At 43.7% G+C, this 17780-nt stretch overlaps 1 protein-coding gene across 1 annotated transcript in view; it reads left to right on the top strand.

Moving 5' to 3' along the window:
- Nucleotides 1–17780, top strand: part of LOC121680343 (atrial natriuretic peptide receptor 2) — a 48160-nt gene that overhangs the window by 29147 nt on the left and 1233 nt on the right. Inside the window, exons 10-21 of the mRNA XM_042059678.1 lie at nt 192–269; nt 3746–3850; nt 4642–4713; nt 5680–5839; nt 5960–6115; nt 6589–6757; nt 10748–10894; nt 11774–11897; nt 14268–14336; nt 14801–14975; nt 16119–16217; nt 17600–17691. Coding sequence (XP_041915612.1) covers nt 192–269; nt 3746–3850; nt 4642–4713; nt 5680–5839; nt 5960–6115; nt 6589–6757; nt 10748–10894; nt 11774–11897; nt 14268–14336; nt 14801–14975; nt 16119–16217; nt 17600–17691 — 1446 coding nt within the window. The remainder of the gene's footprint in view (nt 1–191; nt 270–3745; nt 3851–4641; nt 4714–5679; nt 5840–5959; nt 6116–6588; nt 6758–10747; nt 10895–11773; nt 11898–14267; nt 14337–14800; nt 14976–16118; nt 16218–17599; nt 17692–17780) is intronic.

The raw sequence follows: 17780 nt of genomic DNA, 5'->3' as shown, positions 1-17780 counted from the left end.
CATGAGAATGTGCTGGAAAAGAGAGTAAGCCAAAAAGAAAGTTGTTAATGTGTGTGTGGGTGTGTGTGTGTGTGTGTGTGTGTGTGTGTGTGTGTGTGTGTGTGTGTGTTTGCAGTAAATGGTTGGCAGTTCCCTTCCATGTCAGCCAAACCTGATGAATGTGAAAATAAAACTTGCTCTTTTCAACACAGGGCAACCTGGTAGCCATCAAGCACGTGAACAAGAAGAGGATTGATCTGACCAGACAAGTGCTGTTTGAGCTGAAACATGTGAGTCCCAACATTCGTTTCACGGGTTAAGTTTTTGCACGTGTGTTCAGGCATTTTACTGTGTGTGTGTTTGTGTGTGTGTGTCTGTGTGTGTGTGTGTGTGTGTGTTTGTGTATTTGTGGGTGTGTGTGTTGTGTGCGTCTATACATTTAATATGCATGTCTATGTAATGTTACTTTTGTGCACACTTATGTTTAAGCACCTATGTGTACACCTGCGTATGGATGGAGTTTTTTATATGCGTGTGCCTGTATACGTTGTGTGTTTGTGTGTGTGTGCGTTTCTACTTGTGTTTGTGTGTGTGTGTGTGTGTGTGTGTGTGTGTGTGTGTGTGTGTGTGTGTGTGTGTGTGTGTGTATGCTTGTGTGTTCGTGTTTGTGTGTGTGTGTCTGTGTGCATTTGTATTTGTGTTTGTATGTGTGTTTGTGTTTTGTATGTGTGTGTGTGTGTGTGTGTGTGTGCGTGCGCGTGCGTGTGTGTGTGTGTGTGTGTGTGTGTGTGTGTGTGTGTGCATGTGTGTGTGTGTGTGCTTTCAGCCGAGCAGGCTGGCTGTTTATAGCTTCTCTGCTGTGCCTTTCTCTGAGGTGGGGGTGGTGGAAGAGGGTGAGGTAATGTGCCTGCAGTTTTTACAAGGTGTTTCAAAGAGGAGCCTCTCAACCCGGGGCCTGGAGCCTCACCACGCAGCTCCACCAGTAAAACACCTAAAGCATGCTCCAGGAGGGCACCACAGAGAACAGAAAGCAAAACCAAATAAATGACAGTGTCAGAAGAATTATGATGAAGTCAAATCAACACGCACTACATGTGCCCCCTGTTGACTTTGGTGTCCATCTAAACCCCTGGCTCTGGACATTTATGGAACCTTCAGTTAACTACTGCCTAGGGATGTGAAAAGTTTTCAAAACGGCACTTAAGTTAGATGTAATTATTGTAACAAACCACATATTCCTATTTTAAGCTTGTGTAATCGTTTGTTAACATGCTATCATTTTGAAATGAAGACAGTGCAGAAAATACATAGAAAAAAAAAAAACATTTTATGTGGTGAAGCTTCAGCCCCAGTGCTTGTGCCAGCTGTGTGAGATTTAGCAGGCTAAACCTTTAAAGCCCCCTGGCCAAACTCACAGACTCCTCCACCTCTGCAGATACGATCTGTCCGTGCTTGAAGCCGGGGCATGTTTTGATGGCCTTATCCCGGCGGAAGTGGATAACACCGTCTGGGTTCTGCCAATCTCAGTCCCCCTGCTTTTGTGTGAGTGTGTGTGTGTGTGTGTGTGTGTGTGTGTGTGTGTGTGTGTGTGTGTGTGTGTGTGTCTATTGGACTGGTGGTTTATGAAGGTTCTGGTGGTGGCACATACACATAAACACTCAGAAAAGAGAAAAAGAGGTAGAAGCAAAGGAAAAGAGAGAGAGAGAGAGAAAGGGAGGGAGAGACAAAAAGAAAGAGAGTGCAAGGGGGGAAAGAGAGAAAGAGAGAGAGTGAAAGGAAGTTAGGGAGTAAGAGAAACATCAGGAAGTGAAGCAAAAATAGAGTGTGGTAGATTAATAGTGAAGATAAGTGTTAAAAGCAACACAGAAAGGATGAGAAAGAAACAAAAGACACAGACAGTAGCAATGGAGGATGACAGTGTGCAAAAATGAGAACGAGAGAGAGAGGGGGAGATAGAGAGAGATAGAGAAACAACAGACCAAGTGAGGATGATAGAGAGACAGGGAAAGAAAGAGGGAGGGAAGGAGAGAAAGAGAGAGAAGGAGGGAGTGAGAGAAAGGGAGTCAAGAGACCAAGCGAGAATGAGAGAAAGAGAGAGAGAGTGGGAGGGAGGGAGGGGGAGAGACACCCCAGTTTTAGCTGGCAATACCTCTGACGCCCTGAGGGCCCGATCGTCTGACAGACCCTGCACTCCCGCTCGCAAAAACACAGCCCCGCCAGATGGGGGGATGGAGGCAGAGGAAGGAGAGAGGAGGAGGAGAGAGAGAGAGAGAGAGAGAGAGAAGTAGTGAGTGAGTGCTGTTGCCAATGGAAACTTTAACTGCTTGTCTTCCAAAGGGCCTCCCTCTACCCCCTAACACCACCACCACCACCAACTCCTCCACCCCCCACCCCCCCACCCCTTTCTATCCTCTTTTTACGTTTTCGGCGGAGGGAAAAAATTATATAGGGCAAAGGGTGTGCTAACTCCTCCTCGCTCGCCAGCCCCACGAAACAAAGCTGTCACAGATCGGCTGGCGGCGTACAGTATGCTGTTCATGGAGGTGTGCCTCCCCCGCCTGCCCACTAATATCCACACCAAGAGAGGGAGCCCTGAGAGAACACTGGGGTCTGGGGGCCAGGAGCCTCATGCCTTGGTGCCTTTCGCAGCTTTTCTCTCTGCTGCGTACATACACAGCCTGAAGTGGCTCTTGTGTGTGTGTGTGTGTGTGTGTGTGTGTGTGTGTGTGTGTGTGTGTGTGTGTGTGTGTGTGTGTGTGTGTGTGTGTGTGTGTGGATCCTCCTGGAAAAGAGTCCTCAGGCTTCCGTAGGCTCTTAGGCCACTGCTGCTGCTTCCGTAGCGTCAGCTGGATGCTAAGCTCTTTAGCAGATTTCAGAAGGGATGAGTCTGAACACACCTAAAGTTTTAGTTCCAGAAGGACTGAGTCTGAACACACCTAACGTTTTAGTTCCAGAAGGGCTGAGTCTGAACACACCTAAAGTTTTAGTTCCAGAAGGGATGAGTCTGAACACACCTAAAGTTCTTGTTCCATACAGCCATCCAGACCCTGACTGATCTGATCTAAAAAGGTGTGGAGCTCAAGTGAGTAGAAACCTACTAGAGAGCTACACTTTGAGCTACAAAAAAGGCGCTTACATGTAAATACTTCTTTTCATCACTATATGGTAAAGAACCAGGACTTGTGTTGCATCTTTACATCTTGAGAGAGACTATTTTTCATACCTTTTCTTAGTAGCAATACTTTCTTTATTCAGGCTGTTCACTGTGGGGGAATCAAGAATAATTTCCTGGTCAGGAACTTTTGAGAGCCCCCATCTCCTATAAATGTGTATTAGGCGCATACATTGCATGAAGGCAAGAGTCCATCTACTTGGCAGGGCAGAAAGTTATTAATGGAGTCCAAATATTTTGACATATCAAGATGCACCTCTTGACAAGATGAATTCCCAGGCAGTATGGGGCTGCAGTTGGAGACAACGAAGAGGAATGCATTCCTGATAATAGCAAGTCGATCTTGTGTCTTAGCAGGGTCTTCTCTGTCAAAAATTCCACTGGCAAGTGCAAACATCTGCACTTCTTCTTATTGTTCTCTTTATTGTTTTTTTCTCTCATTCAGAGTAGCTTCATGAGCCACTGTCTGATTCGACTTTTGTTTTCTTATGCAACCCATCTAACTGACCTTGGTCAAGACCATGTTGGAATGCCAGCCTCATTAAATATGTACAGCGTTATTATCACTGAAAGCCATCTCTTTCTTGCTTCTAGATGAGAGACGTTCAGTTCAACCACCTGACCAGGTTCATCGGTGCTTGCATCGATCCCCCCAACATTTGTATCGTGACCGAATATTGTCCCAGAGGAAGTCTTCAGGTAATGTACCTCGCAAGCATCATGTAAACTCCCTTCGGAAATATCTTGTGCCCTCCTATTCTCCCGGCCGTATAAATAACCTATTATGTAATGCTACCAGCATCCCAGTGATACAAGATATAATGGCTCTTTGTGAAGCACTCGAGTCAATAGTCTAAATTTATGGTTATTCCACACTGAAATGTGCCAAGAAGGAAACTGACATTTCCCTCCAGCAGAAGGACTTCATGCTATTGATTCCATTGTTTGTAAGATGGTTTATGAGAAGCCATCATTGCAGAAAACATATACTTTAAAAGCAGGCTCTCTGTTTATGGGCATAGGGCTGGTTTCTGGGAACCATTTGGCAGTTGTTGCTGCTAGCTGGTCAAATTATTGGTGCCCAGCTCTCTGGCCTATTTTTTTTTTTACAATGAAATGCCATTCTTGTGATTTCAGAGTTGGGCATGTATGAACAAATGTTAAAGCTTTTAACATCAATCACATACAGTAAATGATCAACCAGCCAAGTATATTTGCATTTGCTTTTAACCATTTAGCAAAAAGCTTTTATGCAAAGCTAGATGTAGGTTAGTGACATGATTCATTTTATTATTATCTGAGCAGCATACAAATTGAACATCTGACATTGATGGAGCCAAAGGACCCTACCAGTTTAACATAAGCTGTTGATGACTGGAAATATGCCCCACTTGAACAATTTGACCCTACATGTTAAAGAATGTTACTAAATGATTTTGCTTTTTAATGGAAAAACTAATGCTAGGTGATTTTATTTTTTTCATTTATAGGATATACTAGAAAATGAAAGCATAAATCTGGACTGGATGTTTCGATACTCTCTCATCAATGATGTTGTGAAGGTACTGTGCAATGCATGTATCAGATCTAAACAGTGCAGAATGAAGAGCTCACTTAGCCACTGACTTAGTAGACTACAAATTCAGAGAAATTATTTATGTACATCTTAGCTCAAGAAAAGCGAATGAAAAGTGGCTTTCTGTTTGATGCTGTCAGTACAGCAGGCAGTAAAAGGCTCTATCTCACAAGATTACCAGAGTTTCAAAATTTAAAGGGCATTACCAGATGGGAGCCTCGTCAAGGAGAGGGGAAAAAACGGGGGTGCTGGCATCAAAGACATCAACGACCCCTGGACAAACAACCTCATAAAAACCCAGGCTGGAAGTGCGCCCAGCCCTAATCCAAACCAATCATCTGGCCGTCTTCTGTGTCTTGCTGCGGCACAGCTGAAAAAAAAAAAAGATCCCTGTCCCATTCTCCGCCTTGGCCACACCATCACAATCATTGATTTCTATCACAGACTGAGAGGAGGGAACGATTTCAGCACACCAGCATCCGGCACCTTCTCATTTGGAGGGAGAAAATTGCTACAGAGTACCCATGTCGTTTTAATGGCATTTGTTGCCTGTTAGAAACATTTCGCTGTGTGCTCCTCGCCAATGCTGAGGGCTTATCAAACACACTGAAGTCCACGGTTTTGGAAATTATATAAAAGCTGCTGGATGAAGTCAGTGCTATGTGAGACTTTCTCTAACATTCTGTTTTTTTCCCCTGGAAAGTGATTACACGGTGTATATCTCCACGAGACACCATTCCATTACCCCCTATTTAATTGTGCATGCACCCCCTGCCACAGTATGTATTCCCCAGCCGCACATAGATTACCCCAAATATTGCTTTCAAATATGATGTGTTTTATTATGTTTTGTGTTTTTTCAGTATATAATTCCTTGCGGCTCTGCTACATTTGCCCCATAAACTGTGGGCGAAACGTCTTTAACAGTCAATTTCATGCTTCTCGCTGCCAGGGAATGAACTATCTGCACAATAGCTACATCGGATGCCATGGAAACCTCAAATCGTCTAACTGTGTGGTGGACAGCCGATTTGTGCTGAAAATCACTGATTATGGCCTGGCAAGTTTTCGGTCATCGTGTGAAAACGAGGACTCGCATGCATTATACGCAAGTAGGTGAACGTGCTGCGATGGCCGGCCCACATGCGGCCATTTTGTGTGTTGTGACATTGCTGTGGTTTGTTTCTAGGCATGACTGTGACTCTTAATATGTCAAAATATTTGTATTGCAGAGAAGCTGTGGACAGCTCCAGAGCTGTTGATATATGATAGGCATCCACCACAGGGAACCCAAAAGGGCGATGTGTACAGCTTTGGCATCATTCTGCAAGAAATCGCCTTGAGAAATGGACCATTCTATGTTGACGGCATGGACCTCAGTCCTAAAGGTAACAGTAAAGCTGAATACAGTTAACAGTTACCATATGTACGATTAAGTATTACTTGGTGTGAATTTGTAATGTAGAATGTTTGTTCGCCCAGTTTATTTAGTTTTGTTTTCAATTTACTTTATGAAGACCAATAAATATGGAATGTTTGTCATGCTGTTTCGGTCTCAGTATTTATATTCTGATTAAAATATATTTGTGTATGCATAGCCCTGTATGTAATGATTTGCCAGTGTATCTGTAAAAGTATCTACAAAACCTCTATGCGTGTGGGTATGAATGTATGTGTGTGTGTGTGTGTGTGTGTGTGTGTGTGTGTGTGTGTGTGTGTGCGCATGCACACGCTCTCGCTCCGGAGAAAATCTGTTTTGTCTTAGTTGATTTTATATATTCCTAATAGAAAACATGCAGCATAGCCCCATAGTTAACAAAGGCCCTCCTTTCCCCCCCTCCCCTGCGATTCCTTATGACAGAGATTGTTCAGAAGGTGCGTAACGGGCAGAAACCCTACTTCAGGCCCAGCACTGATAACAGTCGCCACTGTGAGGAGCTGACCATCCTGATGGAGGGCTGCTGGGCCGAAGACCCCGCCGAGAGACCCGACTTCAGCCACATCAAGATCTTCATGATGAAGCTCAACAAGTGAGTGTAGAGTCCAGTAACATGGTCCAGTGTCAGGTGCCTTCAGCCACATCAAGATCTTCATGATGAAGCTCAACAAGTGAGTTCTGAGTGAGTTCTGAGGTAGATGTAGGGCAGGTACCAGTGGTGGAGAGTCCAGTAATATGGTCTGGTGTCAGGCGATTCTATCAAATCTAAATATAAGTGGATGGTTCACTTGAGAATCACAGGGATCAAAGCATTTGTCGAACACATGTATGTGGGCATGGTGAAGCTGCACTACCGTCGTCGTCTGACAATTGGTCGCCTGGTCGGCCCTGGCTCGCTGTGGCGAGTCTGCGTTGCTGGGGATAAAATACCAGTCACCTTAAAAGCACCCTTAACAGTTTTTTTTTACCTTAACGTAACGGTTCCAACATCATTTTGATGTCACATAACCTCATAACATGGCGAAGGGCACTTCCCCCATGGTCTGAGCAAACTCTGGGATCCTGAGATTACAAAGGCACCAATGAGAGATGCTCTCTAATCTGCATTCACACCAAGTTGATAGTTACTTGTGTGGCAGCTAAAGACCCTGCACCACATGACCCTGCACCACATGACCCTGCACCACATGTCAATACATGCAAATAAGACCAAATGAGTGGTGGGACACTGGGTCTGATAGGCCAGATGCACTGAACCGGAGCCACAGATGGTCCTTTGAGGTTGTGCGGTTTCTGTGATGAAGTTGTCTAAATCTCCCCTGTGGCCCCTCCTAGCTAAGTAAGTAAGTAAGTATATATATACTCTTTTGATCCCGTGAGGGAAAATTGGTCTCTGCATTTATCCCAATTTGTGAATTAGTGAAACACACACAGCACACAGTGAGGTGAAGCACACACTAATCCCGGCGCAGGGAGCTGCCTGCATCAACAGCAGCGCTTGGGGAGCAGTGAGGGGTTAGGTGCCTTGCTCAAGGGCACTTCAGCCGTGCCTACTGGTCAGGGTTCGAACCGGCAACCCTCTGGTTACAGGTCCGAAGTGCTAACCAGTAGGCCACGGCTGCCCTGCCCTAAGCTATCAGCATTATCAAAAAGAACACTTTAGAGTATTTTAAGTTAAAAATACAACCTTTTGTAAGTCTGTGTGAGCTCTGTTTCTTAGCAGCTTGGTATTCTGTGAGAACATTTATTTGCAATGCAGAGTCCCTCAAAACATTTTAAAGAAAAGAGCAGTTTACAGTGTAAATGTATGTATTGCATGTCTTTAGGCTAACCTGTTATCAGATACAGTGTGCACAGATGAAGTGGCCATGACATAAGGGGTGAACATGAAAAAGGTTTTTATTCAGATGTTTCTAACATTGACAAGCATATCTGCCATAAACACAAGGACTTCCAACTGTTGTGAGGGGAGGGAAATATTATTATTTTGCCTTTCAACAAGTTGTTATGGATATGAATAATGTCTATATATGTTATATATGTAATATTTCGCAGAGGTAAAAAAGGCCAGAAGATCTTTTTGTAGAGCATATTCTTTGATGGTCATCCGTCAAGTGAATCTGCCTGACTAGAATAGGAAAGGTGCATTTGATGCAGATAGTATTCTAAACAGTGAGTGATTAAATCATTTCAGTAAACCATTCTAGTTTTTTTGGAATGTGAGTTATCCTTTAACATTTCAAAAGTAGAACCTGTTCAGACAACCTTGATATTGTCAAGCCTGACTGTTTTTGTCTTTATGATATTGTTCAAAACATGTGCATAGTACTCACATAACAATAACGGTTCCCAATATTTCTTCCTGTTTATGATGATTTCTCTGAATTTCTTCCAAGCACTTATATAAACAACATTCCTTGTTTAACAGATGGCTTTGACATAGAGACACCCACACAGGGTGCGTTTTACTTGAATTGAATGGAAGCACAGCTATACTAGGGATGGGCCATATTGAATCATTATCTCAATAGCCTACCAGTAGAATTCCTTCTCATGATAAGATTTTGTGATATTGCGAGATAAATGATGTAGGTGATGACATGTTTACTGACATGTTTACATGTTTTACTGCAAGGTGGGCAACTCACATGTAACATGAGAACAAAGATGAGTTCAAACTATATATGAGGACGTAGAAGAGTTCATTGCTAATAATGGTCAGGATCAACTTTTATTTATTTTTTTGTTTTTGCACAGCTCTCAAGACTGTAAGCTGAAGTGACTTGTGGCTGAGAAAACTGTTGGATAGTACTATTTTCACATCATCATGTATATTATTATAGCCAAAAACATCATGACATATCGTGATTATAGTTTGAAGTCTATATTGCCCATCTCTAAGCTCATCATGAAGAGCAATGTCTCTCAATGTCAGCCACACCGAATGCAACGTTAACTGGCATCCCGTTGATCTGCTGTATCCAAATATACCACTGAGGAGACACATGCACAGATTGATGTTCTCAGATGAATTAAGGCCTCTCTGATGATAGATGGATCTTCCTCGGAGAGTGGAGCCTTGGATCTTCCTGTAGCTGTCTCTCCCTGTCTCTTCTCTGTCTCTCCCTCTTTCTCTCTCTCTCTTTCTCTCACTGTCTGTCTATCTATCTACATCTGTATGAGCATGCACTACTCCACCTGGTATATGGTTGGCCTTATAGGAAACCAAACCATTTTAAAGGAACAAAGTTACAGATGATGCGTACAATAGAAAGATTTAGGCTCTGGTTATGAGTAATGAAAATGGCCCAACTCGAGGGGCAGCACCAAGCATGCATTTGAAAATATCGTCATCTGTTTAGCTCGCCTCTGGCTCGCCTATATTGGTGCAGCTCGGCTCCAAGGGCATACTGATTGCCAGAGTGACTCATTGAGGAAATTCAAATTGTGTTCTCGCGAGAACTCTGGATTTCCAGGGTATGAAAATGTTGTCCATGGAAACAGATCTCCCACGCTAACGTGGTAGTGTATCTATCGTCATTACATAAACGCTTGTTGGCGGCGTGTGTGCGTTTGAGGGTGGATCTGCTATTCTAGGTTTTTGGCGCATGCTGAGGGGGTGAGTGCAGGGAATGCAGCATCCTCAGTAGGGTCCACTGTATTGTCAGTCATCCCCTGGGGTCATGCAAAGTTTCACTTTAGAGAGAGACTTTGTAGCTACAGCATTCACGTCACAAAATCTCTCCCATCCTAGGTCAAAGCCTTTTCATCCCACGTAATGGCGTCAAGCCATCCATCACCAGAACCAATTTCTTTGATGAGCCGTAAGAGGCTGTGGCACTTAAGTCGCTCTGTGCATGTAGTTCATCATTCTTGGTTGTGCCGGCCTGAATACAAACCTTCGACCTAGCCATGGTTTTGTGTTGGGAGATTGCGTTTTTTTCACAAGGTCAGCTTCAAAGCAGCGGTAATTGTGCATGTCTCCCCTTTTCCTCCAAGCGTGTTACAGTTTTGATCTGTGCTCGGGGCTTCTCAAAGCATGTGGGATGGTGATTTGTTGACCGTAGAAAGATCTGAAATTCCACACAGTTTTTTGTGTGCAAATGATGACTCACTCAGACAGTAGAACCATAAGATGAGAGCAGGCATTTTTTTTTACTCTTTGTTAAAAACATTCAGCTGTTTTCTGTTTTCTGGAAGTCTGTAAATACATGGAATTAGTGCTTCACAAAGAGAACTTGTACAAACAAGACCCCTTATTCTTCCAGAGAAACCATTTAGAACGTTCTGGGGATATCAGCTTTGTAGCAAAGCTCTCTTGAGCCCTTCCCCTCTTGTGGAACATCTTCAGATCAGAGGCCGTAAACATTATGGGATGGCATTGCCAGGATACTGAAGAACTTAAGAAAAAACATTCTAAATTATTCTAAGTTGAACTCTTAAGGGTTATTGTGGGCTTTTAGAACGGTTTAAGAACATTCTTCTAAAGAAAAGACCATGGTCATCTTTTTAGAAGAATGTGGTATGTCGTATTCAAGTGACATGTAATAATAATCAACTTTGCCATTTTGTGTTGTTGCAGAGAAGGAAGCACAAGTATTCTCAACAACCTGCTCTCTAGAATGGAGCAGTATGCCAATAACCTGGAGAACCTGGTCGAGGAGCGTACTCAAGCGTACCTGGAAGAGAAGCGAAAAGCTGAGAATCTCCTTTATCAGATCCTGCCACAGTAAGATCCCCGATCCCTCTGTGTGACCCCCTGTCTCCTCCCCCTTGAAATGTTTCCAAATTCAGCCATCACAGAATTGAAACCCTCTTCTCATCCTGTTTGCAGTACAAGCGTTAAATATTTGATTGCAAACGACTTGTTTTTTAAATGTTGTCTTTAAAAAGAGAAAAGATCAAAGGCATACCCAGATGAAAACAACTAGGAGATTCATTACTGAGCTTGAAGAGCAGAGTAGGAGAACATTTTGAAGCTGTCTGACAGCAAAGAAATTACACTAGACAAGAAAATGTTGCCTATCTGTTGCTAATTTAGTCGCCCATTGTCTGCTTAAATGATCTCTGTCGCGCAAGAAGAAAAGCCTTGAGAAGCAGAAGAGATGATTTTTCCCAGGCTGAGATGTTCAGTTCTCTTACTCAGGAACAGTTCCGATAATAACACTGCTATACAGAGATCAGCTATTTTTTGTTGGAGTAGTATAAAAAAAATAGCGAAATTACTGACAGGCTGTTTTGGTGGTTTGGCATCGGCTGTTAAGACCTCCCTGAAGCGACTGATATTATTGGGTCCTCACCCTTTTGTCTGTGAATAAATGCCAGTGCTAAAAGTTTCCTGTTAATTTAGCAGCTTGCTCCCATCAATGCACATGCAAATAATAACAATTTGCATGAGGCCCCAGGTATGACTCAAAATGGAACGGCTTCTGTTAATTATAGAGAAATTAATGGTCTGCTCATTTGAATATGCCAAAAACGAGGCGAGTGCGAGAGAGAGAAACAAATTGAATGCCTCACATTGTGTGTGTGTGTTTTGTGTGTGAATCCACTCGACTCTGCGGTTCGGCTCCTGGCCTCAGGCCTCTTCATTTCTGTCTCCCTGCAGTTCGGTGGCAGAGCAGCTGAAGCGGGGGGAGACGGTCCAAGCCGAGGCGTTCGACAGCGTAACCATCTACTTCAGTGATATCGTTGGCTTCACATCAATGTCAGCAGAAAGCACACCGCTACAGGTAGGACTCTCACGGCACGGCACACACTCACCGCTGCTGCTGCTGCTGGCAACCAGTGTTTCACCCATCAGCTTTTAGCAAAGACACAAAAGGGAGCCTTATTCCTGAAAGCGCTGTTCGAACAGTCTGGTCAGATTTTCGAGGCACACAAGCCACTTAGAGGTGAGCTGCTCTCAGATAGTAGTACTCTCTTTTGTTCAAACAGTATACACAGTCATGCAGAAGTAAAGCTGATTTTACTGTTTCATTGAAGTTACAGCAAAATGGGGTCTCAGGGGACTGCAGTGTCTCTCCCTAAATAGCCTGGTACTTTTAATGAACTGAGCGTTTCTGGAATGAGTTTGATATTTTGAGTTTCATGAGGTCAGTGTCACCTTGCAGAGAGCCCTCGATATGCAAATCTCTCTCACTCTCTCTCTCTCTCTCTTTCGTTCTCTCTCACCAACACAGTATGCTTATATAATGCAGATGTCCGAATCCTAGATAGTGCTTGTTGTTAGGAAAACAACTGCTCTTTCTCACTTTGACGCAGAAGTGACTCACTGGAGGCAAGCATGTTATTCTCCATTCCTTCCTTGATTTCAGTCCTAAAAATATACCAGTGTGTTCCCACGTGCCTCGAACACCCTCTTGCCTCTTGCGTACGCCTGGTCGTGATAAAAGGCGTATTGACCTTTTGGGGAAGAGGGCGGATGGAGAGCGCATTGCCCCAAAATGGCCTTGTATTCCGCCCTGTCACTCCTGTCCTCGAAAGTGCACTTAAATCTCCCAGAGGTTGTGACCAGAGCCAAGAATGCCATCAAAAAGGTTTACGGAGCAATATGTTACGGATGAAAACCATAAATCACATTTAATAGAAAAGCATAAAGTTAAAATATGATTTATTTATGCAGCTCAGCTGCTACTTCAAAAACATATCTAGTCTATTAATGTTTACCAGTTGGGCCACTGGAATCAAATTTTTTTAAGAAAAAAGTTCACACACTCCTTGGTACTCTTTTTTGAGTTTATTTACTCATTATTTGGCAGATGGCGTTTCGACCTTGCGGTCTTCCTCAGATTCACTTCCACTGGAATCAAAACCCAGAGATAGAGTGCTGTGTGCGTAGAATCAGACCTGTGGACACTGTTCTGTAATAGTTCTTCTTGCCATAGTTCTTCTTGACCCTGAAGCAGATGATGCTAGATAAGACATAGAATGCATCCTGTGTACATTCCGAGATTCTGTTAAATAAGTAATGGACGACTTGGCGTTCGGTTATCAGAAAAATAATGCATGTTCGAGTTAGTAATGCAGCCTTGATGCACAGCAATGTTTTTGTCCTTATGGTTAGAATCTGAAAGCTCTCTTCCATACTCGATATTCTGGGTAATTGTGAATTAGACTGATACAGATGGTCTGTCCTTGACGGGCGTTCGCAAAGCTTTGTGTCAGTCTTCTCATTGTCGCTGCATTGATCAGCTCTCATTTGATCTGTATGCCTAATTCAAAGTCAAGCTGTTCCTAAATGATTCCTCTAAGGGGGTGTTGTCATGGTGTATTACTGCAGTCACCAAATCAATCAGTTGTGTTTAGAAATAGAGAAATAAATCTCTCTGTGGGGCTACAACTCCGGGGCACATGCCTCCATAACTTTTGCTGTAACTTGGTTTGGAGGTTTTTTTTGTTGTTCCGAGTCTGTTGTCATTGTTTAAGTTCATTGTCTTCATTTTTAACCAGTCCTAATGTATTGCTCAGCGAGGACTGTTTCTGGGAAGACATCCAAAGAAAGGGGGAGGTAGAAAATATTTTAATTTGACCAAGCGCTGGGACTTCGTGCACTTAACACATTGCAGGAGTCTCAGCAGACCTCAATGGGAGATGCCAGGCGCTGTAGACCCAATGAAAATATTGCACATTCCAAACGCTCATCTCCCCAGATAAGGCACACACACTTTTTATATATATATATATATTTTTTAGGCTTTTTATGGCTTTAATGTGATAGGACAGTTGAGAATGACAGGAAGCAAGTGGGAGAGTGAGTCAGGGTGGGATCCGGAATGGACCATGGGGCGGGAATTGAACCCGGGTCGCCGGCGACGGTGCAGGTGCCCCAGCCAGTTGCGCCACGGCCAGGGCCACACACGCTAACTTTTTAAACGTGCTCCTTAACTGCACGTGCACCTTGTAACTGCACATTACACTGGGTTGTGTAACTTTACCAAAAGCACTTGTTTTGTTCAACATTTGAAGGACATTTGAAGGTTGTTTTCCCAGTTATTATCAAGCTTTGATTAAATAATTTATCACTAGCACATAACACAAAGATCTTGTGTAGAATTATTGTTTAACATGTGTCGTATGTCCCTTTTTGTTTTTTCATCCAGGTTGTGACATTGCTGAATGATCTGTACACGTGTTTTGATGCCATCATTGACAACTTTGATGTGTACAAGGTGAGTCACCGTGTGTTTACACTCACCTCTCCACACACAGCGGGCGCCTCTTGATATTTAACGTATCGTCGGAGCAGTCACTTTCACCAGCAAAGTGAGATCCCTGTGCTGTTAACTGAGCTTACGTGTGCCTTGAGTGAGATAATTTAATATTGTGCGTGCATTTGTCATTAAGGAATGACACATGCCAATGCTACTGGGAAGGGAAGGAATTACGCTTACGACTGTGATGTGCATCTGCATCCTTTTTAATCACAATGCCTTGAGAATGAGCGGTGTTAAAATGAGTTCCCTAATATAGAGAATAAACTGTAAAAATGTATTTATTCTTGCATGTCACACTGTTGATCCCGATGCCCTGGCAGAACCCTGTTGAGGATCTCACGTCATGTCAGGAGGGTGGATGGCATGTGCCCTGTCAGCCTGATGAGCGCTCAGATTTCCACCTTTACCTTTCTCCCCAGGTGGAGACGATCGGAGATGCGTACATGGTGGTGTCAGGGCTGCCGGTCCGGAACGGCAAGCTTCACGCCCGAGAGATCGCCAGCATGTCATTAGCCCTGCTAGAGCAGGTGAGGACATTCAAGATCCGACACCGGCCCAACGACCAGCTGCGGCTCAGGATAGGCATCCACACGGGTAAGGGTGCCGCGCCGCGCCACGCTCCGCCTTGTCATGCCAGCCTCATTCCCACCACTGTCACTGCTATTTGTGGATGCCAGGCTGGTTAAATGCCAAATGACTCACCTGTTGGCTTGGGCTGTCATCTTTTTAACCTCGCTGTTACACAACGTTTCTTCTGAGGGAATATTTTCGTCTGCTGCTTTCGTTCCATTTCTCTCTCTCTCTGTCTCTCTCTCTCTTTCTCTCTCTGGTATGGATAGACAGTCCCTTTTCCCAGAGTGTAGCAATCACATTGTGCAATAATTGGTTTCTTAATCCATAGATAATTAAATTAGCTGTTTGAAATGCTGTTTGCCTTTAGAGATGTATGGAAATGTACACACACACACACAAACATTTATATTTATCCAGTCTCTAAGACAGACAGTATTAACATCAAGTGATTCCATATTAATTTTAAATATAAATATATAGAACACGTATGGCATGTTTATATTTCAGCCTATTAAAACAATATCTGTTGAAGCTCTATACCTGCTTATCACTCAATAGTGTTGGAGCAGATACTTCAGAAGTTTGTCCCTGCCAACAGAGTCTTACACCTTGCCTCTATCTATTGCCACTATCACACTGGCATTTGACACTTCAGTAAGCAGACAGAACCTCCACTGAAAACTTTTGTGTGAACGCTGTCAGCTGTTCTCCACTGTTAATCCCTGTTTCACAAGAGCAGTGCTCCCCAAAGCCTTGTGTACTTAACGCCTTTCTCTCTTCTCTGTCACTGTTTTGCCGATGTTGACAGCCAAGCCTGCTAAATCCTCTCTCAGTCCGACACTCGCTTGAATGAATAGCAGAGCCGGATCTGATTGGAAAGCGTTGCCTTAGATGTGGTTCAGCCATTGTATATGTTAAAGGGATGCTGCTGCCGTGGCTTATAATGAGCTTACATTCAGAACGTGCCTATTGTTCCTTGTTGAGTTCTCCTGGCTGTCAGATTTTTTTTTTTAGTTGTCGTAAGAAGACTTAACTGCTGCAGTTCGTCCCGAGGGTCTCATTTACTTCCCTGTTTTCAGACACATTCTCTTTCTCTCTATCACACTCATACTCTATCTCTCACTTCCTCTCACTATTGTCCTCTCTCTCTCTCTCTCTCTGTAGGACCTGTCTGTGCCGGTGTGGTGGGTCTGAAAATGCCAAGGTATTGTTTATTTGGAGACACTGTCAACACGGCGTCTCGGATGGAGTCAACGGGGGAAGGTGCGTGTAACAATGTGCCCAGCTGTCAGAATGTTGTGGTGGCACAGTTGTGCTGCTTGACAAACTTATAAAAAGATCAAATGTGTTCTCAGGACAAGAGAAGAAGACCCTTTAATACCAGCAGTAAATTAGACATTCCTCTTGTCACTGCTGCATTTATTTCGTAATTTGTCATGTCAACCCTCTCAAATGGCACTCTATAAAGTTATGAGCCCATTTAGGGGTCAAACCAGGCATGATTTTCCTGGGGTGGCATTTATGTACATAAAACACTCTATGAAATCATGTCTAACATGATTGCAATTCCCATACTTATTTCCAATGATTGCCAAAACAATATGGAATCAATTTGATTTAGACTTACAAATCAAGAGATGTTGAATGTAACGTTAGTCCTAAAAGACTTCAGAGACACTTTTTCTACTTATATATAGTGTTTACTTGTCAGTCTTTGCAACATTCCCATACTGTCAGTCCTGTGATGTATGTTGGGGATAAATCATGGTCTTAACATGAGATTCTGTTCCCTGTGAGCTCACTGCCTCATGACTTATACCAGACACTTGAGATATAGTTACACCCATGCTTTCATTCATTTAGTCATTCTTGATTGATGAACAGTTGTCCTTACAGTAGTGTTATCATTAATGTAAATAACTCCTCAAGATGAGAGAATATCACATCACATAACACTCTACATTCGCTTCCAGCAGCTGTATCTCTGACAGCTATTGATAAAATGTCAACCTCCAAAACCTTAGGCGAGGTGTTCGCCACACTTCTGTGGTCTGGTGTGGAGTGGAGAGCCATGCTCTCATACCGTCCCTCCCCCCCGGCCACCCTCAGACCGCCGCCATGTCATTCATACCCGCTCCCCGATCACAACGGATCGACTTACATGCCAGCTTCCTGTTTAGGGCTTTCATGTGCTTAATAGCGATTAATAATTAACTACAGCCATGCTCTCACTGCTCTCCCCGAGGGTTTTTATTATATAGCATGGCTAGGATCTTCACCATCTGCTGAGGGGGTCTCCTCAGCACATGGCTTTCAGAAAGTGAGAATTATCAGGAGGGGCTCTGTGTTAGTCATCGCAAAGATGTTTCCAGTTTGTGGAGCGCTGATTGGCCATATGGAAAAGACTATCATTCACTCAGTGCCATGAGTCAGTCCATATATTGTAACTGTCGTGGGCCAAGTGGGCGCCTCATAGGGGTGTGCTTTATGAATGGATGAAAGGAGACGGTGCACTTAGGTGATTGTCCTGTTGGTATTGTGGATATTGGATGTGTGTGTGTGTCTGTGTGTGTGTGTGTGTGTGTGTGTGTGTGTGTGTGTGTGTGTGTCTGTGTATTTACATGCACATCTATATGTGTCCGCAGCCTTAAGGATACACATGTCCTCGGCCACCAAAGAAGTGCTGGATGAGTTTGGCTATTTTGACCTGCAGTTACGAGGTGACGTGGAGATGAAGGTAAGTAAAGACAGCGGCTGTGACGACTCTCACTCCCGCCACTCATTCATAATCCGCGTAACGATCTGCAGTCCGGAGGGGAAGAGTAA

The sequence above is a fragment of the Alosa sapidissima genome, chromosome 13 (genome assembly GCF_018492685.1).
Source record: "Alosa sapidissima isolate fAloSap1 chromosome 13, fAloSap1.pri, whole genome shotgun sequence".
Taxonomy (NCBI): Eukaryota; Metazoa; Chordata; class Actinopteri; order Clupeiformes; family Clupeidae; genus Alosa; species Alosa sapidissima.
This window is presented reverse-complemented; position numbering and strand designations above follow the sequence as displayed.